Source organism: Mus musculus, chromosome 4 (genome assembly GCF_000001635.26).
Source record: "Mus musculus strain C57BL/6J chromosome 4, GRCm38.p6 C57BL/6J".
Lineage (NCBI taxonomy): Eukaryota > Metazoa > Chordata > Mammalia > Rodentia > Muridae > Mus > Mus musculus.
Genome location: NC_000070.6, coordinates 46,060,136 through 46,086,101, shown reverse-complemented (window position 1 = coordinate 46,086,101; position 25,966 = coordinate 46,060,136). Strand labels below are relative to the sequence as shown.

Sequence of the window (25,966 nt, the reverse complement as noted above, 5' to 3'; positions counted from 1 at the left end):
CCTGTGACCCTATCATTTAATCCAAGCGCCTCTCTTGCCCTCTTCCTGTCCCACTCACAGTGGCACTCTTACTCACTCATTCCATGTCTCACTGGCCTGTGTAGCGCTGCTCCGTGAGGACAGAGTGGTTTCCTCAGCACCTTAATTTTGTTTTCATGAGCACCAAGTCCACAGCTGGGTACACAGTGGGTAGGAAAGCTGGGTAACTGGGACCGTATGTGAGGGACCTAGTGAAGACTTGGTTCGTGGAAACATCTTATGGAGAGAACATGGAGACCAGAGGCAGCCTGCAGACCCCTCACCTCTCTCTCTGGGCTTTAGAGTCTATCTATCCCTTCCTGGGCAAACTGTCGCCTTCTGGTGGGCTGACCACACCAATGCCTCTGTCGATCCAGGACAGCTTGCTTCCAACTGCCTGGTTCTGCTTTTTTACCCAAGGCCAAAAGCCTGGCATCATCTCAGCCCCTTGACTCTCTCCCAGCACTAGGGACAGCTGGTGTCTTGGTGTAAAATGGGGACAATAATAGAATTTACTTCATAGGATTTGTCACGGTCAACAAATCCAGTGCTATGGTAGAGAGCTGCTTACACAGCACCTGGGACACATTTGTCACTTAGCAAATGTTCCACTGCCACCTTGTAATGGCTGAAGCGGAATGATAGGCACTGAAGGACAGTCAGTTAACTCGGGTGGACACACAGCCTCCCGATCCTTCCCCGCCATCGCAGGGGCCTGGGATCTTAGACAGATCCTAACAGTCTGCCAAGAACAACAAGGAAAATGTTTTCAAGAGTGGCTGCAGACGCTCAGCTCAGCTGAGGGCTGCTCTGCTGTGGCTCATGCTGGGGCAGGAGCCTGCTCTGACAGTGGTCATTTACTAATCCCGCATGCCCTAATGAGGATAATGTTGTTATGCAGGGACTCGGAGGAGGCCCCAGATAAATACAGCTCCTGGAGAGTAAATAGAGACTGGCAGGGCAAGGTATCTACTCTCTCAGTTGCACAGATTAACCAGAAGTCAAGGGACATGATGGGGAAGGTAGGTGGTTGAAGTATAACAGGCACACTGAAGGATCTGGTATGGCTCTGTTGGCATCTTCCATGACCCACTGAGCCTTGTGAGGCAAACCTGGCTTCTGAGAGGCATGGCTGGGTTCCTGTTGTGACCAGTTGTCCCTTCACTGCTGCTTAAGAGTGACAACCATTCTCTGGATCCTGCCACCTTTGTCCTTCACAGTTTCTTTCTGTTGAGGAAAGGGCTGTCTGGACTAAGAGGCTACCTGCCTGCTCTGTCTGATCTCTCCTCGGGTCCCTGTGACCTGGCTTTCACTGCCACCACCCACGATCACCCGTCCACAGTTTAAATCACTGCCCAGCAGCGCTGCTCACAGAGGAAAGCCCCTCCTCCCACCTCCATGCCACCGAGAGCCACGCATAGCACCCCGAGAGGCTGGCAGACTGGGTGCAGCTTTGTCTGGCCTGGGCTTCAGCTCTGCGGTCTCGGGCAGCCTGAAACCCTTTCTGCCTTCTTGGCTCTCTTACAGTCAGTCTGCCTGGCTTCTCACAGTCCTTTGTTCCTTTGCCCACATGTGACTGGCTGATGGGCCCCATGCTAGGCCTGCCTCACTCCATTCCTGAACCCAGACTCTGCTTGCCTTGTGTTCTTCCTGAGGCCTGGCCTCTCTGACCATGTCCAGGTGAGACCTCCTATAGAAAGCTAGGCTATCATGCATGGCTACTTCCATCTGGGTGGCCCATGGAAACTCAGATGGTATGGGTCCCAAACGGAAAACAGTATTTCCTCCACTGCCTCCTCCTTTACTGAAGACACAGAACCCACTGGGTCTCTGGGGCCAACCTGCCTTTCTCCCTACAGTATACCACTCCCAGCTCACCTCTGTCATCCCTCCCCTCTCCTATGCCACTGGTCTGCAGTAATTCCCACATACCACCCACTTACTGAGCCAGGGCACAGTGAGGGCAGAGGCAGGTAGGGTGACAGCTACAGCCTGTAGTGAACCTCAGAGAGATTGGGGTGCAGGGTGCGTGGATCAGGGGCTCAGCTGTGGTGGCAGAGAGTCTGCAGTAGTAGACTACACTCGGGCTTGCCTGGGAAGATGGGAAGGAAGATCTCATGAGTGTGGAGAGGACAAATAAGAGGCGTGGGCGTGTCACTCTACAGGCACAGCTGTGTGTGCTCCAAGCCTTATATGAGGTGACTCGGGTAGAATTTGGTGGGAATGTCTAGGAAAGGACTCTCACCCTGTCCCTCCCTAGGCTACAGTCCCATTCCTCTGGGGAGTGGTCTCACGGTAACAACAGGTGGTTTTGTGACCAGGTGTGTTTGAATGGTTTTATATATATATATGATGTATATGTACATGTGCATGCACACACATACATACATAAATAGATATTCTCCCGTGATGTCTCTTACCTGCGATGTCACACAGTTCTGCATCCGAGGCATTTGCTAGGGCCTCCTCCAGTTCTGGCTCCAGTGTCACACTCTCCAGCACGGGATCCATTGGCTTCTGCTTGGGGACCCAGACCTTTCCTGCAAACACACAGGGTGTCCATCAGGGTGTGTGGCCACTGTGGGGCCTGCAATCCCTTTCACCAAAGGTTCCGATATGAGAGCGAATAAACCAGATAAAATGCACCCAGATTATTAAGGGATAGAAGTGAGCAGAGTGCAACCTAGCTTCGTGGAACCTTCTATTCTTAAAGGGCCATGCTTAAACGTGGGCCAGGGAGGCACAGGGCAGCTATGTATCCACAAGTAGAGACTGTTGAAGAAGCCTGTACCAAGGAATTCCAGAAGTTATTACAAAAGATTACTCCTGAAAAAAAAAAAAAAAGATTACTCCATGTCGAAGAGTGCCCACGGCTCTTGCAGAGGACCCACGTTCATTCTTAGCACCCACGTCCCGCAAATCAAAACCGCCCGGAACTCCAGTCCAGGGGACCCAATGCCCTATTCCGGTTTCTGTGGACACCCAAATTCACACTCCCATTCTCACTTACAAACACATCTTTCAAAATCAAAGAAATCTTAAAGAAAAAAAAATCATGGAGCTGATTAAGAGGGAAAATGTCCTAGAGAAATTTTTCGTAAAAAAAAAAAAAAAATCAAGTTTGAAAGCCATTATGAACACTTTAATTTCGTTTCTGGGAAACTGCACATGGTTTGGCCGTGTCCCCCAAGCTTGTGCATGGGGAGCCTAGTCCCCAGATTCATAGGTTGAGGTTATGTGGAGGTGGGGCTTTGGGCGAGGTCATTAGGATTAGTTGAAGTCGTGAGGTTGGGCTCCTGGCATGGCACGAGTGACTTTATAAGGAAAAGAGAAACATGAGCTTCCATGCTTGCTGTGTCACTGAGTGAGCCCCTCCACCACTCCACGTTAGCACGCAGCAAGAGACATCACCCTCCACCGCCGCTCTGCTGCCAGCTATTGAACTTCTCGGCTTTTAGATTTTTTTTTTTCTTTATAAATTAACTAGTCTGCAGTATTTGGTTCACATAGTTTATGATTACGTGTGTGTGTGTGTGTGTGTGTGTATGTGTTTGTGTGTGTGTGTGTGTGTGTTTGTGTGTGTGTGTGTGTGTGTGTGTATGTGTGTGTGTGTGTGTATGTGTTTGTGTGTGTGTGTGTGTGTTTGTGTGTGTGTGTGTATGTATGTGTGTGTGTGTTTGTGTATGTGTTTGTGTGTGTGTGTGTTTGTGTGTGTGTGTGTATGTGTGTGTGTGTATGTATGTGTGTGTGTGTGTGTATGTGTGTGTGTGTATGTATGTGTGTGTGTGTGTGTATGTATGTGTGTGTGTGTATGTGTGTGTGTGTGTGTGTGTGTGTGTGTACTGTTTGGGGGAAGGGCAATCAGAGAGGGAGCCAGAGAAATGGCTGCTTATGATCTAGGGCCTCACAGAAGTATGGAAACTAGCCTCCAAGATGAAGAGCGAGACAAGGGTACCCATCTTTATCACTGCTGTTGGAAGTTCTAGTAAGAGCGAACGGTCACAAATGAGAGAGAGATAGGTGGAATGTAAACAGAAGAAAATGTTTCGGTTTATAGACAACATGCTCTTATATGGGGGAAAGTCTAAACTTCCATATTCCAAAAAGAAAGGAAAAAAAAAACCCTATTCAACCAACCAACCAAAAACCTCACTCCCCTACCTCCAAAAACCTGTTAGAACTAATAAACCCAGTAACAGTTGAGGCAGAGGCTAAAGGCAGTGGTGTTTCTATACACCAGCAACAGAAATATGCAAATGCAATTAGGAAAGCAGTTCACAATAATAATCAAAGAATAAAACACTTGGGAATAAAGTTGAAATACATACACACCAAAAAAGTATTGATTTAAAAACTGAAAACAAAGAATAACTGAAAAAAAAAACCTGACTTAATGGATTGGAAAGCTTTATCGTATCAAGGCATCAACACCACAAAAAGCAGCCTATAGATTCAACGTGATCCCCATCAAAGCCTCAGAAGTCTTCTTCACAGACAGAGAAAAGCAAAGGCACACAAAGAACCGCAATGATCCCCAAAAGAGCAGAAAGAGGCGCCGGTATATAAGAGTGGGCACAGCAATCAACAGAGTTGAGAGGCTAGAAATGAAATCAAACACATATGCCAAACTTTTGTCAGCTCATCAACAAACACTGCATGTCTGTTCAGCAAGTGCTGGGCCACTAGATGTTCTCATGTAGAGGAACGGAGTCTGGCGGACGCCTACCTCACACTATATGCAAAACGAAACCCAAATGGACCAGCAACCTATCAGAGCTAGAACTGAGACATTTTAAAGAAAACAAGAGCACAGTTAGAATCAGCAACTGAATCTTGTGATAGCCACAGGCACTGAAAGAGATCATCTTGGGCTTTGTCCACAGTTGAAAGTCTCAAAGGATATGATCAAGAAAGGGCAAAGCCAATTTTTGGAGTGAGTAAAGTGTTCATGGGTCATATATCTGATAAACGTCTGGTATCAAAAATGGAGAAACGGACTGGTGAGGTAACGTGAATGGTAAGGGCCGTTGTCCCCACAAGCCTGACAACCTTGGAATTCACACCGTAGAAGGAAAGAAGCAACTGCTGTCCTCTGACTTAGGCATGCACGCATGCATACACACACACACACACACACACACACACACACACACAGGCATGCAGATGATCACACAAATAAATACATGGAATAAAATTGAAGAATACAGAAATAACTTTGACAACTCATCAACAAAAAGCCAAATGGCCCAACTTAAAAATAGGCAAATTATTCAAGTAGACATTGCACCAGCCTAAGCTAGCTCTGAAGGATTAAATTCTCAGTAAAGCCTGGGCTAACACTGTGAGATACCCGTTAGAAATGGAGGGACTCTGGCCCTGGCCCCTCTGTAAAAAAAAAAAAATCATTACTTATTTAACCCATAGGAATTTCAACTAACATTAATTACATTCTTCTAAAAAAATATTATTTTGGTTGAATTACTTTGTTTTGGCTGAATGGGTGTCTGTGCACCACGGGTATGCTTGGTGCCCCTGGAGGCCAGAAGAGGGCATTGGATCCTCTGGAACTGGCATTACTGACAGGTGTGAGTCACTGTGTGGGTGCTGGGAATTGAACCTGGGTCATATGGGAGGAGAGCCAGGACTCAACCTCTGAGTCATCTCTCCAGCCCCAGTTACATCGTTCTTGATGATGCTGATGGACCTTTTAAGCTTGTTGCCATATGAAAACATCCTAGCCCTTCTGCTGCTCCCTTAGGTCTGTTGCTGACTCGCTCACAGCCTCAGTTTCCCTAGCTTTCAAATGGTAGGCGAGACTATGGGAGCCAGAGAGCTCTGTATATGGCACAAGTAAGTCCTTGGGTGAAAACACCACTAGAGCTCACATTCCTTGTTGGGTCCATTCAGCAAACCTCTTGACCCATCATCACTGCCCCCCCATAGTCTTGGCCCAGCACTCTTCCAAGTTTCATGGTTTGCTTGCCTCCTTGATCTCCCAGTTTTCCGGAGAGCCTGAAATGGTTGGGATCCATAGGGACCCAGGGCCTGTGATGGGTGGAATCCCTCCTCAGTGTCTGCCTCTTTGTGCATGCACATTCTACCATTTATCAGGCAGCTACACAGCAACAGGGGCTGTGCTGACAGCCAGAGGGTTACAGAGGAGAGTGTTCTAGACACAGAACCTGCTTCAGTATGCTTATGTTCTTGTGGGTGGGGACAGTGGGAAGGACTGAAAAGGGAATCAGTTGCACAGTTAATTAAAACAAATGCTTTGATTCAATAAATATTCACGAGGCACCTTTTATGTGTAAGGCGTTAGTCAGGTGCTGGAGGTGTGACAAGATACAGGGCATTTGTGGATCCTGTGCTAAGGCAATGGAGTGGTATACATTCGTCACCTTTGCCTTATACTCAACCCATTCTCTGCTCAGCCCTACTGAAGGCTAGCCCCTGTGCTAGCTGGGGCTACTAGGTAGCCCATGTCTCTACTCTCAAGGACTAGCTTGAGAGGAAAAGATGATAACGGGGAAGGTGCAGATAAAGACACACTCAGGTCTCTGAGATAGGAAATATCCAAGAGGGGAGTGGAGGATGATGATACATCTTATTAGAGGAGATGGAGGCAATGTTCCTTAAAGAGGTCAGTATGTACAGAACAGATTAGTCATGGCTAATGCTTCTATTTGCTGTGCACCAGGGTGGGGTGTAAGAGCTTTATATGCATCTCTGACCCTCTGGTAGCCTGGGATGCTATTTTCTTCACCCTGATTTGCTAGAAGAGGAATAGAATTCACCCACTGAGCTCTCACTGCTAGCAGGACCCTGGCTCTAGGCTGTTTCCAACTACTGCATCTCCTGCTAGACAGTCAGACACAGCCCTAAGGGCAAGGAGATGGACATGAGGGAGAGTATAACATCCCTGTAGTAAAAATGCCTGTACGTTCTGAAGATCAGAACTCAGACTTCTGGTCTACCCTATTCATTGCCCTTCTGCTCCACAGGGTCTGCAGACGACAGGGCAGAGAGTAGGAGCCATAGCATGCAAGTAGATGATCTAAAGGGAAAGGGAAGACCTGAAGGGTAGAGTGTCATGGAGAGCTTCTATGCATTCCTCCCCCTGCCCTGGAGACTTCTAGATGGCTTGTTTCTGTCGAGAGCAGAGGATTTTGAGAGAAGAGATGAAGGATTGCCAGAAAAAGAGAGACTTTAGAGGAAGCAGAGTTAGGACAGAGGGATTTGGACTATGCACCTTCATCCTCATTTACACAGAATGGTCCTTGTTTAGGCCTTCTGTTTTGATGTTATTAGTAACAGCTTCCTCTTTCCCTCAAAAGTATCTAGGTTTCAATGAAAAATTAGCCAATGCAACCTAGGTAAAGGGAATTTGGGGAGACACTTTGGTTGTCTGAGTAAGTCTTTTTCCTCAGATTAACCCCAACTGATTGAACACACATCACAGATGATGTTTTGGGAACAGGGATGGTTTGCTGTTTAGACGGGAAGGACACAAGAAATGCCCAGGCACATTTGTCCCAACACAGAGTGGGACACACAAGTGGCCCTGTGTGATGCCCCAGGAAGGACATGCTCATGAGAGCCGTGCTGTTTAGTACCTCGTTTCTCCCCTGTGTAGGGAACCAGATCTTCTCGGTCCTTAAATTCCTTCGCTTGCTTTTCCAAGTGGTCCAAAAGCTCCTCTCTTTTAAAGGGGCCTGTGGGTGCCTTGGTGGTCTGATCCTTCTGCCTCAGGCCTGCAGGGAGCAGTGCATTCTAAGATGGGGGTGGTGGGTGAGAAAGAGAGAGAGAGAGAGAGAAGGAGAAAGAGAGAGAAAGAGAGAGCAGTCAGCAGCTATAGGTACGCAATTCTCCAGAAACACAACACAGACCAGCAGGGCCTCAGAACTGGAGAATCCAGCCAAGTCCTTCCCTTTTCTATGCAAGGAACCTGCAAGCTGGAGAAGGGATGGGACTTGTTCCCGGTCACAGGGCACTTAAGGAGCAGAGAGGAACCGTGGGGCTCAGTCCCCCAGTGCTCCCTACCTATAGCGCTTTTTAAACATGTGGGGTTAAGTGACAGGGCAGCCAACACAGGCTGAGCCTAGATTCTTGGAATTGGGTATTTGAGTACAAAATTATATTTGCTACAATGTGGTTAGTGATCCCAGAGAGGCTGAAGGGAGCTTAGGAGGGTTTTGGATGGAAAATGACTTATAAAGAAGGGAGACCCCCAACAAGCCTGAGAAAATCAGCTCAACAGCAGTACAACGTAGGCCAGGCACACTCAGTCCCCAGTCTCTGTGGCCTAAGAAGCCTTGTGCGTCTGGTGGGTCTGTGCTCATGAGAACTGATTGTTAAATATTTTGAACGTTGCCTCTGGAGATGGATTTCTCAAGCATGACAGTATTAACCCAGTTGCTGTGTTCTCCTCTTCAGACATGGGCAGCTCACTGTCAAAGCAGATTCCTTGTTAGGGGGATTTTGACCATTTGAATTGGTTTCACCCTAAGTCAGTCCTTAGCATTTCAAGAATCAAAGACAACGAGAGTTCCAAGGATGCTTAGAGACTATACAACCCTTCCTCCAAGGGGAAACTGAGGCCCAGAGCACAGATTGCCCAAGGGGTTTTGGGGCTTGGTCATGAACAACCCCAGGGTATTCCCTCAGGTGTAGGGAGAGGCAGACTAGATTGCTAATCCTCTTGCACTCTGTGGCCCCTGGCATTCAGAGAGCTAGAAGGGGGATGCCTCAGAGGCAGGTGTGCAATCTTTGCTGCACCCCAAAATTGACTAGATTTGTGTCACCCTTAACTCAAATATGGGTTCCCCTGAAGAGCTTATACCTTTTTTACTCTCCAAATTCTTTCCTGAAGACCCCTTGAGGAAAAGATGAGAGACACATGGGGCAGGCACGCCCACAGGGCTGAGACTTGGAAGAGAGCCACAGGCTATTTATGATGTACTTCCTTACTGTGTAACATCTGCTGTTGTCTCAATAATAGTGGGGCGGGCCCCTCCATTAGGTCACAAGGATCTACACATTGCAAGGCTGGGGAGTAAATAAGTTCCTCAATAGGGGCTGAGATACATGCAAAGGGATGTAGACCAGAGGCCACAGAGACACTGGGAACTGGGGTATTTTGTGTGAAGAGGACCAGTATGCAGAGAACCAAACTTGGGGTGATTTGAGGTCAAGGACAGGATATAAATGATGCCACAAGAGTCACAGCTCTCCTAAGGCAGCAGTTCACAGACAGCGCTCACTGTGATGAACAGGGCAGATGGCTCTCCCAGATGAGCCACTTCTGCTGCAGGTATAGGTCATATGGCATGTCCTAAAGCGAGATGTGGGAGTCACTCCTTCTATCCCATGGCAGGGGACACTTAACTGCCTGTCATGTCTGTCTATGGCTATTCATAGTGGGTGACCCACGCCAACCATTAGTGGGTGACGCACCTACTTTGTGGCAGGTCTGCACTTCTCGGTTGAGGCTACATCAGGCCTAAGGCCTGCCATGGACTAATGGTGGCACAACTGAATGGTGTATTAACCAAGCCACCCTGACCTCCATGTGCAATGGTTTCTATGGTGACAGAATGTGACAAATGATAAGGATGATTGTCTCACACAAATTTGGGTGAAGCTAAAATTAGACAATGTGAAATGTTGCCCTACACTGATCTATTAAATGTCCCCACATGATAGCTTCCCACTCTTGTTTTGTCACCAGATAAGATACAATTCAGCAGGAGGCCAGTCATCTAAGATGGGTAACAGAAAATAAGCTATCCAGATATGTTTTAGAATCCAAGAAACCCAGACACCAAATATGAAATGAGTTAATTTCTGAACCTAAGTGCCTGATGGTCGTCCCTTCAAGGGCACAAGGGATTTTTCTCTCCATAATGGTTTATTTATTATTGTTTTGCCTTTCTCTTTCTCCTCCTCCTCCTCCTCCTCCTCTTCTTCTCCCCCTCCTCCTTATTTATTATTATTACTACTCCTACGACTACTCTTACTATTTTTATTACTATTTAAAGTAGAGTCTCACTCTGTAGCCAAGAGCTGTGTTCAGTTTGTCCCCCTTCAGCATCCTCAGTGTTGTAATTACAGATGTGTGTCACCCCACCAGGTACCACAGAGGATTTTAATGGCAGGAACAGGTTGGGTTTCTATTGAGATGAAAGAAACCCGTGAGGTTGGAAAGGGGTTTCAAACTAGATCTTGCAGCCAGATAACCCTGGCTTAGCCAGGGCCGTGTCTCCACCTTGGTATCATGGTGTGTGAAACTGGACAACAGAGTCACGGAAATTGTCCTAATGCTCTGGCTGTAGTTGTTATGGTTTCTACCCCATTAGAGGCCAGCTGTACCCTGACACCAAAACCCATCTCCAAACACTGCCCCTGGCTACATTAAGTCAAGGACATCTAATATGGAAGGAAAGATGTTTTTAATGTGTGTAAGAATGTTAGCTATATTAAAAAATGGCTTCACTAACCTAAATATTTAATGAAAGAAGCTGTTTTTTGTTTTGGTTTTTTTTTTTTTTTTTTTTTTGGTTTTTCAAGACAGGGTTTCTCTGTATAGCCCTGGCTGTCCTGGAACTCACTCTGTAGACCAGGCTGGCCTCAAACTCAGAAATTCACCTGCCTCTGCCTCCCAAGTGCTGGGATTAAAGGCGTGCGCCACCACGCCCCGAAAGAAGCTAAGTTTTAAAATGCCAGATTTCAAAAGTATTTTCTAATGATCCTTAGCTCATCGACTTCCTAAAGTACACTGTGACCATGCCTGCCTTACCAGGGCTCAAAGCTTATTTTCTTTCCATTAAAGGCCACATTGACCAAATATCACAGAATCTTCAGTTAAAATCAAAGAGAGTCACATCTTTTAAAAGTCTTAGTTATTTATCACTTTACCTTGTTTTCAAAAGCAGCACATGATCTCACAGTGTACATAAATATTAACTCAAAGTGGATCAAAGACCTAAATGTAAAGGCTGAAGCTATAAAAACCCAGGAGGTGCTGCAGACACAGCGCGGACATAAATCTCCTGACTCTGCGTTAGGCAGTGGTTTCTTAGATATGACACAAAACAATGAGCAACAGAAGAAAAAAAAATAGATGTCCTAGATGGACTTCACCAAAATTAAAAACATTTGTGCTTCAAAGGACACTGGCAAAGAGGCATGCTGGGAGAAAAGCTTGTAAATCACATATCTGATATCCACAATATCCAGAGTGCATGCACTTCTCTTGGGACTCGATAATAGAGGGCCAAAACCAAACAACCAAACAACCAAACAACCAAACAACCAAACAACCAATTTAAAGAATGGTCAAAGAAGCTGAATTGTTTTCAAAGAACATACAAAATTCCTGATGAGGGGCTGGAGAGTTGGCTCAGTCAGTAAAACACTTGCTCCTCTGTAAGGGGGAGGAGCTTTGAGTTTGATCCCTAGGGTACAAGGAGTCCTTGAGCATCTGCAGTCCCCAGTGACTGGGAGGCAGAGACAATGGTTCCTGGAGCTTGCTGGCCAGCCACTAGCCTAAGTGGAGAGTGCCAGGTTCACTGGAGACCCTGCTGCAAAAAGATAGGGCGGATGTGCTTATGAGCAGCATTTATTAGACTGGGGGTGTTGTTAATACAGAAATAAAAAGGAAGAGATGGAGTGAGGGGGCACTAGGAAGAGTTAGAGGAAGGGGGTGATGGATTAATGTGATGAATACACTTTGTATAAATGTATGGACTATCCATAGAACTAAATATATTGCTAAAAAATAAGATGGAAAGCAAACAAGGAAGACCTCAGACATTGACCTTTGGTTGCCACACGCACACGTATGAACGTTTATACATATATACTGCCTACATGCAAAATAAATAGATTAAAAATTTTAATTATAGGACATTTCTGGACAGTTGGGTGTCACAACACATGCCTTCAATCCCAGCTGATGTTGGAGGATAGAGAGTCTGAAGCACTCGGGGCTAAGTAACAAGACCCTGTCCCCAATCAAACTGAAAGCCTGTCTCACAGACATCCAGTAAGCTCATTAGATACTCAGCACCACTAGCCACCAGGGAAATGCAGCTCACACTGGGCAGGCACAGTCAAAAGCACAGATGATAACAAGTGTCAGCGAGAATGTGGTGAAACCGGAGCTGGGCTGCTGGCCAAGAATGTGAGATGCTATGGTCTCCTTGGAGAGCAGTCTGGCAGTTTCTGAAAAAACCTATACATAGAATTGCCATATGACCCAGAAACCTCACTTAGGGATGGAAAAGCATCCGAGCCATAGGCTAGCCCCCAAACATATACACAGATATCCATAAAAACATGACTAATAATGGTCCAAAGGATGGACCAAAACCTGTTAAATTCCATTAACTGATGGATGGATAAGTAAAACGTGGTAGATCTACGCTACTGAACACTAGTGAGCCATGAAAAGGAATAGAGTACACAACATGAGCAAGCCAGAGAAGATGCTAAGTGAAAGAAGCCAGGAACAAAAGCCATGATTATATGTATGATTCCTGGGATGGAAGCCTCAGCACTTATAGAGCCAGGGCCTCCTAGTGTGGTTGGTGGGAATGACAACCAGGCCTGCTTCAAGGGGTCTCAGCAAGACTGAGGCTGAGGCAAGTTTATTGCAAGCTATCAGTCTTCTTATTTTCTTATCAGAAACAGAATATAATGGCGGCTGCCAAGATCAATGCAATGGTAGATGTCAGGATACAATGGTGTTTGCAAGCTATACAGATAATATAAAATGAATGATAAAGACTAATTGTTCTGGCAAGCCTCTATATGCTTTGCTGACTTCTAGGGAACACAGGCTGCCTGGATGCTTCATTACCTGAGGGAGTGCCTCAGTTTCTCAGGAACTGGAAGGCACACTGTGCCCCAAGAGTCATGTACTCTAAGCTGAAAAACCATCGACGTATGTATGCCTCTCCAGGCAGCTAGAACAGGCCAGCTCCATGACCCCCCACAATGTAACGTGCAAAATAGTCCAGTCTATAAGACAAAAAAACCCGCTTAAAACCCAGGGCTGGAGCTAAGAGGCTGACCGTGTTCCCAACCCCCAAGCCACACTCTGAAGCCCCAACTCCCAACATGACTGTATTTGGAGATAGGATCTGTGTGGAAGTGACAGAGGTTAAATGAGGTCATGAGGTAGAGCAGGATTAGAGTCCTTCCAAGGAGAGACATCACAGATTGCTGTGTGCCCCATGCCCAGCCACCTGTCACAAGAGGACATAGCGAGAGGCAGTTGATCCCAAGCCAGAACGAGGTCCCCCATAAGAAATCCATCTTGCCAGACCCCAGACTGGGCCTTCCGAGCCCCCGGGACTCAGAAAATATGGTTCTTGTGCATATGTCCCACAGTCTGTAGTGCTTCGAGACACCAGCCTGGCCTCAGTTCAGAAGGGTGGGCTGAGCAGCAACAGCAAGTGAGGAAGAGGTGATGAAACACTTTCTGAGGTGATGAAAGTGTTTTCAGATTGACTACATTGAAGGTTGGATGGATTTAAACACCGAATTGTCTACTTTAAATGGGTAAATTGGATGGTGTGTGAATTACATCTAAAGAACGCTATTCCCATCCCCCACCCCCAATAGGAAAATATTATCAAAACACCCAAAGCAACGCAACTAACTCGAGCAGTCGGGGGATGCTGAGAAGTGAGGCTGGTCTCAGGATAGTCACCAGCAGTGATGCTGGGACTGGCTAGGTCAGAGCCAGCTGGATCGAAAATGCTGCCGTATCCCACAGTGTGATGTGCCGTGGGATAGAAATGGACCACAAAGGAGATGAGAGAGAGAGAGAGAGAGAGAGAGAGAGAGAGAGAGAGAGAGAGAGAGAGAGAGAGAGAGAGAAAGTACTGTTTTGGATCACCTTCAATGCTTAGGGTTCAAGCCTGGCTCTCAGACACAGGCCAGCCAGTGAGGGGAAGCGTCCCCATCACCATCTTGGTGGCAAGTAGAATGTCATGACCATGTATATGTAGAACGTATCTTTCATTACCTTTCAAGAAACGGACTCAACAAACATCTACTGAGTGACCGTTACTAGTGTGCTCAGATGGTGCTTAAAGAGAAAGCGTCATGACCCAGGCACATGGAGCAAAGACATTGGGAGGTGACAGGGGTGGAGCCGACATCGAACAGAAATCTCAGCCACTCATGGTCCTTCCCTCAAGACAACTTGGTCAAGGCCCTGAAGGGGGTCATGCCACCGAGCAGTGAAGCACAATCTGTTACCAGGCTGTATGTCACCTGTAGTGGTAGACTCTATGGTGTCTGCAGGCAAAGGGGAGCCATTTGTCTCCAAGGAAGCCCAGCTTTCTGCAAGTGCCTAAAGTAAGCTGGCTGCACGAGCACGCTGGCCTCACCACAGGGGCCAGCCTTCTGTCACCACAGGGGCCAGCCTTCTGTATTAGACGGGAAAGTGCGTGTGGGTTTAAGGAATGGATAGATAGGCCCTCTCTGATAGCAGCTTAGAATGGCAGCTGTGGGACCCCTGTGGAGAGTGCTGACGGTGCACACAGCTTCAGCAAACTGATGGCATCCACAGATATGGATGGGCTGATTAAACCTGCTTATTATAATGAGAACTCTTTTGATTTTAAAAATGGACATGTCATCTAAAACCTCCAGGGCAAATAAAACACATTTAAAAAAGGCTTCAGCCTTGGCCACCAGGTTGCCAGGTTTGATCTAAGTTTGTCATCAGACTAAAACTCCACACAGAGGAAGTCATTGCATCATTTAGTGTAGGTGTCTGCTCACTCCTGGCTCTCGGTTAGGGAAAGAGGTACACATTCGTTTTTAATTAAGGATGCTTTTAAGCTGTGAGTGGTGGTGCAGATACCTTTAATGTTGGGGAGGCAGAGGCAGGCAGATTTCTGTGAGTTTGAGGCCAGCCTGATCTATATAGATAGGAATGTAGTGGGACCTTGTCTCAAACAAACAAAATACACAAACTAAAAAACAAAGAATGGTTTTTAAATTATAGAAGCAAGCCGGGCAGTGGTGGCGCACGCCTGTAATCCCAGCACTTGGGAGGCAGAGGCAGGTGGATTTCTGAGTTCGAGGCCGGCCTGGTTTACAGAGTGAGTTCCAGGACAGCCAGGACGGCACAGAGAAACCCTGTTTCAAAAAACCAAAAAAAAAAAAAAAAAAAAAAAGAAGCAAAAGTTTAATATATTTTTGGAAAAATCATAGAAAACTAAATACATTTCCTATGGTACTTTTTTAATATTTATTTTTAACACAAAGTCTTAAATTTACTATTTAGCCCAGGCTAGTCTCAAACAAGCAATCTTCCTGCTGCAGCCTCCCACTCCCACCCCACGTTCCTGGGATTCCAGGTGTGTACCACAACATTTTGGGCTCTTTAACCATCAACTTCCTGTCAAATACCGGCCTCAGATGTGCAGCATCCTCGAGCCTTGCAGACGTCATTTCTATATGCAGTCAGAAGCCTCCCAGGCTAGATCACTTAAGATGTGAGCATGTACAAACCTGTCCAGGCACACAATGCACTAAAACAAAGGACCGCAGACTCCCGAAAACTCAGTTAGGAAGTCTCAAAAGATCTTCTCCACTAACGATTTCAGCTTAAAAGCCACAGGGCAGGAGGCCCAAGCTTGCATACAAATGACACTGTTTATAAGGAGTGTGCTCTGCAGACCTCTGCCAATGGATGGTTAGCCATGCACAGAATGGTCCTTAACTTGATTCTCCACGGTAACGAAAATAAACTATTGAATTACTTTTGCCAAAGAAATCAGTTATGTCTTAAGGGGTTGGTGGGGGTGAGTGTGTGATGTGCATAGCATGCCTTCATTGGGCTGGGTACTGCTGCTCTATGACTAAGTCCCAGAACCTCCCACATTAGAGGATAGGGCAGGCAGTCTAGCCTCCAAGATGGGTGCTGGGGAGCACTGAGAGCAGGGAGGGGAGGACCTCGCTGAGGTCACATGCTGGTCAGTCCAAGCCTCCCTTGGCAAAAGGACCATCTGTCATTGTCATTGTCGTCTTCATTGTGCCTTAGGACTAGCCAGGTGGGCCCAGCAGGAGAGCCAGGTGCTAGGCCATGTTACCCTGTGGCTCTGAGTTTCAGATTTTAGCGATTTAACAAATCAAAAATATTCAGGTGCAATAAACTGTGTGCCAGGCAGTTTTCAGGGTTCTTTGTCTCTCTGTTGTTCTTTTTCTTGTGTATGCATGTATCACTGTATGAAGTGCGTGTGAGTGTGCGTATGTACGTGCATGCATATGTATGTGTGTACGTGAGTGCGTATGCGTGTGTAAGAGGCCAGAGGCTGATTCTGGATGTCGTCTTCAGTCACTTCAGTCTACTTTTTGAGACAGAGCTTCTCACTCATTCAACTTAGAGCTCATGTGGCCATTCAGACTAGCTTCGAGCAACGCCCCTGGATCCACCAATATCTGCTCCCCAACCCACAGTACCAGGATAACAAGCATCCGTGGTCAGATCGGTGGGTGCTAGGGATCTAATCTCAGGTCCTTCTGCTTGCACCGGAAGCACTTTATCTGATGAGTCATCTTCCCGGCACCTAAGGCCCTTCTGACAAAATCATATGTATGTATGTGAAACAAAAAACAAACAAACAAACAAAAAAACTAAAAAAAAAAAAAAGAGGACTCTATGGCCCAACAAAATACAGAAACTTGGAATTTTTGATTTGGTTTTAAGTGTTTCAATAAATTGCCAATGTTTTAAAACCAGGGGCCTGTACAGGAAAAAAAAAACAGATTTCCTGGACCTCTCAAAAAGTTTTCTGGCGTGCCGGGAGTGATGGCACACACCTTTAATCCCAGCACTCGGGAGGCAGAGGCAGGCAGATTTCTGAGTTCAAGGTCAGCCTGGTCTACAAAGTGAAATCCAGGACAGCCAAGGATATACAGAGAAACCCTGTCTCGAAAAAAAAAACAAAAACAAAAACAAAAAAACAATAAGTTTTCTGGAGCAGCAGTGCTGAACCTGAGCTAACAGCAGGAGTCCTTCAGACAAACTGCCCCTGACCTCAGTCCCTAGCACTCCCTCTTGTCTCTGAGATGCAGGTTATCAGATGCAGATGCAGTTCCCTCCTCCAAGACTGTGGCCTAAGACATTTCTTTTTCTGTACAGTGAATCTCTTTAGACAGTGTGGATTCCACTGTATCCAAGTCCTTTCAAAGGTGGGAAAAACAAAATATGAGCCCTGGTGGCCAGGGATTCCTTTCTTTCATCTACCATCTGCTTCCCCCACCTGACGCCTGGGTATCTGGGTTGCCTGCTGGAGGGGTGGGAGGTGCTCAAGGGAGAATAAACTAAGGCTGAGCAGTTGGCTCCAGGCTTGAGGCAGAGAGGTATCTTTATCTTTTTAAAGACAGTCTGAGTCAAAGGAGACTAGATGTAAAGATCTGATTGATGTGGGGAAGTAGGTACTGTGTGCATTCTCCCTCTGTGCCAATAGAGAAGCCACAGAAGTAGAAAGCAAGTGTCCTGTGCCCTGTGCAGGGGGTGCCATGCTGGTGGGCAGCAAGGCTCCAGGTGTTGAGCAGCTGGCAGCCTGCAGAGTGGGAGGATGTTGAACCTAAGGGGTGAAGGAAGGGCTCTGGTTCTAGCAGTGGGGAAGAGGAGGCACTAGGAAGCATGGAGAATGGAGATGGGTGAGGAGAGGTGTCAGGAGACAAGGGTGGGGTGGGGACACCGAAGCCTGGCCTGACTCTCACCCTCTGTTCTACACACACTGCTGGGCAGTGTTTCTAAGGATGAGAGCCTATTTTTAGAGGAGAGATTTATTTCTTTCCATTCCAACTGTTTACTTCTGTCCCGTGCTTGCAATTCTGCCCGTTTGTGTTACAAGACAGCACCACAGCCCATGGACCAAACTTGGCTGCTCCCAGGATGGCCAGGCAAGCCCCATGCCCTATAGGACTTGATCTGGGGCATGGGAGGGAGAGTGTGTCATTCTATAGAGTCAGACCCAGAAGGAGTCCTGAGGTGTGACCAGAAGGCCCAGGTCCTCCTCGTAACCCAGCTGCTGACCTAGGGGTGTGACCCTTGGTAGGTTTTTTTTTTTCTTCCTCTCTTGGGTTCATGGTCTTGTCAGTGCTAATTTTTCATCACTGCAATGGTCATGTGACTTATGGGACTGGTATGATGGTGGCTTGGTCAAAGACAACACCAACCAAATTATATGTCCAGAAGGATGCGACAGTCAGGGTCTCCTGCATTTTGTACACTCGTGTGTGTGTGTGTGTGTGTGTGTGTGTGTGTGTGTGTGCGTACACATGTGTATGCACACATGTGTGCATGTCTCTGTGTATATGAATATGTGAGCAAATGTGTGTGTGATGTACAGGTGGATGCATGTGCCTACATGTGAGTGTGCATGTGTACGTTTGTGTGTTCATGTAGATGTTTGCATGTGTTAATGGCTCCAAGTGCCTTTGCAGCTCTGAGAATCCACAGTTCTGGGCAGCTCCTCTCATTTCTCTCTGCAATTTGAGGCCCCTTGTTTTCAGAACCCTTGACACATAAGCCCAGACAGGACCTGCTGAACCCAGTCTATGGTTTAATAAAAGTATGGTTCCTCACATTACCCCAGCCCCATCTGTAGAAGGGCATAGATTCCTGCCGCCATGAGGCTCGAGCGCAGGATCTTTGTGGAGGTTTTATGAGACAATCTTCATGAAATGCTGAGCCCCCAGCATGCAAGAGTCTATAGACTCATATTACCTCAGGCCTTGAGGACAGCCCACTTCCACTCATGTTTGTGTGGTGATACTGTGTCACCAATTCCTAACAGCTGACTTAAAAATCAACTCTTAGGCTCCAGTTTCTTTATAATGTTGAGATTAATCTACCTTCTCTCCTGCAAACATGTTCAGCCTTTTAAAAAGATAGTCATTTTCCCCTCAAAGTCTCATTAATAAGCAATATTAATATTTTTCCTTCATATATTTTCACTGTGTGTGTGTGTGTAAGCACGACTGTGCTGGAACCCTAGCCTGCCTGTTCCTGTATGTGTAGAAGCCAAAGTTATTTATTGACTTGGGGTCTCTCCCTAAACACGGTTAGATTGGCTGGCCAACGAGCTCCAGGAATCCATCTCTGGCTCCCACTTCTCACCCCCAAGGACTAGGAATTCAAAGAAAAGTCTCCCTTCCTGGTTTTTTTATTTTATTTTATTTTATTTTATTGGCCTCTGGGAATCAAAATCAAGTCCTCATTCTTCTAAGGCACTCGATGCTCATTCCTCCAAGGCTCAATTTCTGCATCTTAAGATGGAGTTACATGCTGTACTGGCCAGTTTTGTGTCAAGTTGACACAGGCTAGAGTTATCACAGAGAAAGGAGCTTCAGTTGGGCGAATGCCTCCATGAGATCCAGCTGTAAGGCATTTTCTCAATTAGTGATCAAGGGAGGAGGTTCCCTTGTGGGTGGTGCCATCCCTGGGCTGTAGTCTTGGTTCTATAAGAGAGCAGGCTGAGCAAGCCAGGGGAAGCAAGCCAGTAAGGAACATCCCTCCATGGCCTCTGCATCAGCTCCTGCTTCCTGACCTGCTTGAGTTCCAGTCCTGACTTCCTTGGTGATAAACAGCTGTATGGAAGTGTAAGCCGAATAAACCTTTCCTCCCCAACTTGCTTCTTGGTCGTGATGTTTTGTGCAGGAATAGAAACCCTGACTAAGACACTGAACCCACTCAGAGGACTAGATAGTCCATGCCCCATGTGGCCCATCAGCTGTAAGAGCCTGCCCACTGCTGCTGGCACACTCTCCTGGGATGGCTTGCTCTTCCCATGTTCATTTCTCCTACTGCCCAGCACAAAGGCGACTGAGCAAGGAGTTGGCTGCGCTTCAGTGCAGAGCCCACTTAACTGCAGAGAGAGAAAGGGCAGGCCTGGGAGTCAGTCAACAGCAGACACTTTTAGCACATGAGGCATTCCTTTCCCGAGGGAGTCCAAGGGCAGCGATCTCATGATAAGCTCGAGATTTTCCAGAATGAGAGATACTAAGTCTCAAGGACTTTTTTTTCCCCTAATGTGTACAAGTTTGAAATCCTCAGTGGCAAAGCTGATTTTCAAGTGTTCTACTCTATTCTGTCACATGACACTGAGGCTTAAGAGTTGCATAATCGCACACACTGCCCTCTGAAGTGTCTGATGCCATCAGGTGCCGAGACAGCTAGGAGGGGCTCAGAAAATGACAAGTGGGTAGAGAGAGCCCTAGGGGGGCTTCCAAGCCATCTGGACCAACTGGGTGTGCTTTACTGAGAGGGACTGAGATGCAAACAAGAAAAGAAACAGGGCTGAGAAGAGCAGAGCTGTTAACTGTCCATCTCCACCACCTTCCAGAAAGAAACGGACCATTTGCATATGCTGCCTCCAGAACTTCAGAGCCAGAGCACATCTCCCCTCCTCCAGACTCCCATGATGCCTTCGGTATACCAGGTAGGCAGAGCAAATTTTATCCTAGGAACAGGTGGAGCTCAGAGAGGGGATTACTTCCTCTGGCTAGAGCATGAACTCTAAGACCATGTTTGGGCTCTGCCACCGCCTACTCATAAGATGCTGGACAAGGTACCTTGCTTCTCAGCTACCTCATCAGTGAAGCTGGGATGGCAGGAACACCTGACTCCCAGGAGCCTGGTGAAGTGAAGCAAGCAATGTCTTCCAAGTACTTAGAGCAGCCTGTGCATGTAGGAAGAACCACACCAGCACCGGGACACAAAAATAAATGCAGGAGTGTAGAGTCTGCCAAGGGGCAGTGCCTGGGCACCGGGGTCTCAGGATCTACTCTGCCTCTGTCTGGACATTGGCCCTAGGGGCAGGCTCCTTTCCCTCTCTGGACTCTGATCCTGGTCTGGAATAGGGGGATTGGACACCTGTTGGGCTCCCCTCCTCTGGGCCTGCATACCTTTAGCCTCTCCAGAGTCCTGATTACAGAGCTGGGCTCCCAGCCCAGTGAAACTGGAGCTGGAATGTTCTGTTCTGGGATAGAGGGAGCCCCGTTTGCCTTTCAAAAACTCTACTGCAGTATAAATCAGGTAAGGGAGTCAGCCCATCTCAGTGAAGGGGTCAATTGTGTGGTGGGGACACTAACCCTGCCACCCTATTATCTCCCCCTCTTCTTTGATTTCTCTTTTCTTCTCCCTGAACTGGAAAAGAGAAAGGAGCCTTTGAACGATGTCACCTTTGAAAGCACAGACCTTGAGAATGGTGGGTCTCAGGTGGCTGAGTGCCCGCCCCAGGATCTATGCTTCTCTGCAGGATGTTTGCAATCTGACCCCTGGCACTCTGTTCTGTGAGCAGGCAAGCTGGGCAGCGATCTGAAGCCCCTGTGTCTTCTCCCTCCTGAGGGTACCCACAGAGTGGCCTCTTCCCGGTTACCTTTGAGGTAGAGCAGGCTAAATGACACAGAGGTCCCTGGGGACTTCTGAAGCCACAGAGCCTGCCATTTGAGTAGGAAACTCTCTGTGAACTCTTTGTTGGTTTAGGAGTGAAGCAGGAACCTAGCCAGTGCCTCAGGCAGTCCCTGGAAACTAAAATCTTGGTTCCGAGAGGCTCCACCCTCCCGGGGCTGACACTGGATTCTGACCCCTGTCATCACCTGCCCTATTTGCGGCTGCTGCCTCATCTGACCTCATCCCCACACTGCCGCTTGGGGTAATGGCAAAAGAGCAGAGGGCCAGACACAGCAGGCATGCGGGGATCTGGGGCGGGGTGGATGCTCACACTTCTCCAGGGGAAATGGTACGGGAGCGACACTCTAGAGGGTGGGCCTGTGGAGAGGGGCAGCATCCTTCCTTACTTTCAGGAAATGCACCTGCCTGAGTGAGCTCCCAGGATGCAACACTTCCACACGAACCCCTTTCACCTCCTTCTGGTGGGCATCTCCAGGGTTAGCCCCTAAACCACTCAGCCACATAGAGTCACCACTGAGAGGCTCGCCAGGTCATCATGAGAGGTCCCAACTGCCTTGCCATCTCAGCACCATTATATAACCCCTTCCCTTTTCTATTCCCATCCAAGTCTCCACAGAACTCACACTGAGGCTCCTCCTCCTCAGCAAACCCTGACACAAGGAACCACACTCTACTGGGTGTGGGTCCAACCTCAACCAAGCTGTGGAACTTCCCACCAGGAGGAAGTAACTGCCCCTCTAAGCTCCGCCGGATCCTAGGATGTAATGTGTTCTGCCCACCTGGCCTACCTTGAGCTAACCAGAGGCAGTGTCCGTGCCAGGCTCCGGTGATGGTACCTCGCATTAAGTTAACTCTGGGCAGCCACATGGCGGCTTGTCTCCTCACTCTTGTAATTCTACAGAACAGTGATCTAGAAGAGCTAGGACAGAGAAGTCCAATCTTTCCTTTGTTGTTTCCTCTGAACGGAGGAGGCAGGGGAAGGAGGGACCTAAGACCCTCCACCAAGGCCCCTTGCCAATTAAATTGAGCATCCCCCACCGAAGAACTATGTCATGGTTGTGAGCAGCACGATGAGGACATACTTAGATGGATGTCATTCTGTGGGGCAGGGGCCAGTCCTTAAGGAAACAACTGACTTGATCATTTCATGGGACGCCAGGGGTGGGCAGGATAGACCACAGCCTGGCCAAGACCACATGTGTCAAAGAGAGGCCTGGGGTGGCCTTGCTCACTGTGCCTCAGGAGTGATGGGCCGTGTGTTAGCGAAACACCACTTAGGTGATGGGTTCTTTATGAACCACTGTTAGGTCAGAGTTGAGTGATGTCTGCTTTTAAGAGGGGCATAAAGGTTCCACCTTTAAGACCATTCATTTAATACCATTCTGCCTTCACTTGTGCTGGGTACCTGCCATGGAGTTACAGGCGGGAGACCTGTCCAGGAGGCCGGTGGGAATGTCTCCCTTGACCTTGCTCACAGCTCCAGTGGGACTTGCCAAACAAGACATCACCACTGAAGGAACAACTTAAATATGCCAACTGCAAAATGAAACCTAAAACGCATGAGAGGACCCTCCGTGTTCTCTATTGCTTGGACAATTCATTCCACCCTGGTCTCCACCATCCAGAAGCATCAGGCTATGCCATCGAGGCACAGTGGCCCTTGGAAGCCTGTCTGTAACAGGACTAGCTCAAAGGCAGGGCCTTGCAGGGCTGGGGCTAGGCTCTCTAGAGGTCTGCACATGCTCCGAATCAGGGACCCCAGGCGGTCCTGTCTCCCTCGGAGCTAAGATCCACAGGTCCAGGATTCAAGGTTGGGCACTGGAATGGCGGCACACAGCATCGCCCTTAGCGAGCCATTAATCAGCAATAGTTTTGCTTCCATTTCCTCAAACCTTCTGCTCTGCTTGCCTAGACGTCTCAGCCCCAAAGAAACAAAGGCTCCTGTCACAGGAGGGACAACGGTTCCACTGAGCAGGAGGTGAACACACTGCTACCTGGCCTCCAGTGTTCCTCTTGCTTCAGAATCCATAGGTGACCGAAGCTGACTACCAACTACCCTGTGATGGAGGTATGGAGGGTGGGGAAATTCTTGGGGTAGCTCCTGGGGCTGCTGTGCTGAAAGCTGGTGGGAAGCCTGAGTATAGTCTCCCCTCTCCCAGCCTGAAACCTGCTTGCTCAGGGGTGGAGCTTCCCGCTGCTCAATCGTTCTGCCACGCCCACTGCTGAAACGTGCCTCTTTGCTGTTTGGAGCCACACACGTGGTCACCCTGGCCAGACACAACACCCGAGGAGAACCGTTAACCCATCAGGTCAAGAACCACAGCTAACCAGCCGAGGTGCTTGCTGAGGGCCGAGGCAGTGCAGATTGGTTGATGGAAGGAGAGGTGGTTACAAATACTGGTTATCTCCATCTGTCTGGCTAGAGAAACTGGGTCCATAGCTGTCATAAGTATCTCCTCCTGCTTCCTGACCATGTATGTGGACAGCAGAGATCATTGCCCCACCCCAAGTCTTATGACACAGCATAAGCTGTACTGACTTTTGGTGGTACTACTGAGGTACCAATTCTCCACAGAGGTGTTTGGGTAACATCCCTGGAGATCTTACCCCTCCTCCTGGAGAAGAGGGAGGAATTTATCCTACGTAGCATCATGTTGGGCACAGCTATGACACTCTGCTGTCTTTGCTAATAATTGCCTGTGGTTTGAAAAGATGCGCCCAGGCGCCACGTTAATGAAGAGGCGGACTTGTGATGGGTAACTGTAATGAGTCAGCTTGCCTGAGCCCCGGGTTGCCAGGCGTTTTGTTGGATGTTATTCTGGTTGTCTCTGGGAGGGTGTTTCTGGGGGAGATGAACATGGCATCTCATCTGTAGACTGAGTCAGGCAGATGGTCTCTGTGATGTGGGAAGGCCCATCCCATCTGTCACAGTCCTAAATAGAACAGAAAAGCTGACCCTCCACTGAGAAGGAGGACTGCCTCCCACCTAACTGCCTGGACCGGACCACTGGTTTTTGCTTTTGTTTCTTGGTTGGTTGGTTGGTTTTCCCACCCCTCACCCCATCTTTTTTACTACATGAGCTGCGCCTAAGTCTTGAGCCTACAAGCATTTAGACCAGCTTGCTATCACTGGCTCGCCTGGTTTCCAGCTTGCCAATCGCAGATCTCAGGGCTTGTCGGTCTCCATAACCATATGAGCCAATTGCTTCTAAACCTCTCTCTCTCTCTCTCAGTGGGATATACGTTTACTTTCTCTCACACACATCTTATTGGTTCTGTTTTTCTGGAGAATCATGAGTAATACAACATTTTAAAAATAGCCCTGTGGAGGCTACATCATCCCAACACACTGTCATATAAGGAGAAAGACATTGGTGGCTTCGGGGAGTGCCCACCTGCCCCCCTCCCCCGTGTGGCCACCGCTCTGCCCCTCCACCGAGTGCTGGTGCACTGCCCCACCCCCACCCCAGGCCAACGTTGTCCTGCTTTCCTGATACTCACATCAGGGTCTAGTTCATCTAGCTCATTTTCCAGCGTCCTCAGCTCCTCCTCTGTGAGGGCCCCCAGGATTTCATCCTCATCCAGGTCTCGATATTTCTCCAGCTCTCGTCTGTAGGACATTGTGTGAGGCTGTGTCTTTGTCTCCTGAACTTCTGTGCTGGCTGCTGACCTGTCAGAAAGAGGGGAAACCCTTTGAGATAGACCCCTTTTCAGATTTGCTCTCGCAATAGTAGGGTGTGTTTAGTAGTGGCTAATTTGAGTTAGTTCTCTACCCACTTGCCAGTAAGTGGCATGTGATATCTTTCTTTGATAAGTATGGCTGCATCTGTGTGTGTGAGTATGCATATGTGAAGATCACAGGGTGATGTCGGGTGTCCATCCTTGCCTCCTGTCTAGATCCTTGGGACCACCAGACTAGCTGACCTGCAAGCTCCCAGGGTTTCTCCTGCTTCTGCCTCACCTCTCATCACAAGAACTATGAGATTACTGGTATGCCCTCATTACAAGGGATCTGTGGACTTGAACTCAGGTCCTCACGCTTGCCCGAGGGTGCTTCAGCCACTGCACCATCTCCCTAGTGCAATTTCGTGTTGGTTGGCTGCAATGGGCATTGCCAGTAACTGTAGGTAAATGGGTGTCTATAAACAGTTCAGAGTACTTGATGACTATTTTATTCTTAGGTTGTTCAAATATTTTCTGGACAATCTTCCCAATGTCCCAGTGGGAATCATAAATCAGGTTTGTCATTTAAAGGGAGAGGGTTAAATGAACACCTACTGCATGCAGGCACCTCGCCTACCACACCTCAGTCAATCCTGACAGAAAGCACCCTACAGTGACGTTGATAGAGTTTGCTGACCCCAAACTCAGAGCCATGCCATGCATTAAGACCCCCACACAGATTCTCCAGTTTAACTTGTGCTTAAGCGTTAAGTGTTATTTTCCTTTCTCAGGTGAGGACTTTGGTTGGGTGGAGGAAGGTTAACCCATACCACCAGG

General features: G+C 48.0%; 1 protein-coding gene and 1 long non-coding RNA gene across 4 annotated transcripts in view; one reads left to right on the top strand and one right to left on the bottom strand.

Annotated features, from left to right (window-relative positions):
- The window catches only part of Tmod1 (tropomodulin 1), a 77,093-nt gene that overhangs the window by 29,931 nt on the left and 21,196 nt on the right, over positions 1–25,966 (bottom strand). For 2 of the 3 annotated variants that reach the window (XM_006537772.4, NM_021883.2), the window contains exons 2-4: positions 24,968–25,136; positions 7,632–7,788; positions 2,439–2,558 (exon numbers count right to left, since the gene is read on the bottom strand). In XM_006537772.4, the coding sequence (XP_006537835.1) occupies positions 2,439–2,558; positions 7,632–7,788; positions 24,968–25,087 (397 nt within the window). In that variant the 5' untranslated portion in view covers positions 25,088–25,136. The remainder of the gene's footprint in view (positions 1–2,438; positions 2,559–7,631; positions 7,789–24,967; positions 25,137–25,966) is intronic. The other variant, XM_030253404.1, reaches the window with a different exon arrangement.
- On the top strand, positions 9,098–25,869 carry Gm52729. Its single transcript, XR_003955393.1, has 4 exons — positions 9,098–9,328; positions 20,397–20,492; positions 23,379–23,534; positions 25,364–25,869. It is a non-coding gene; the product is annotated as a predicted gene, 52729 (long non-coding RNA).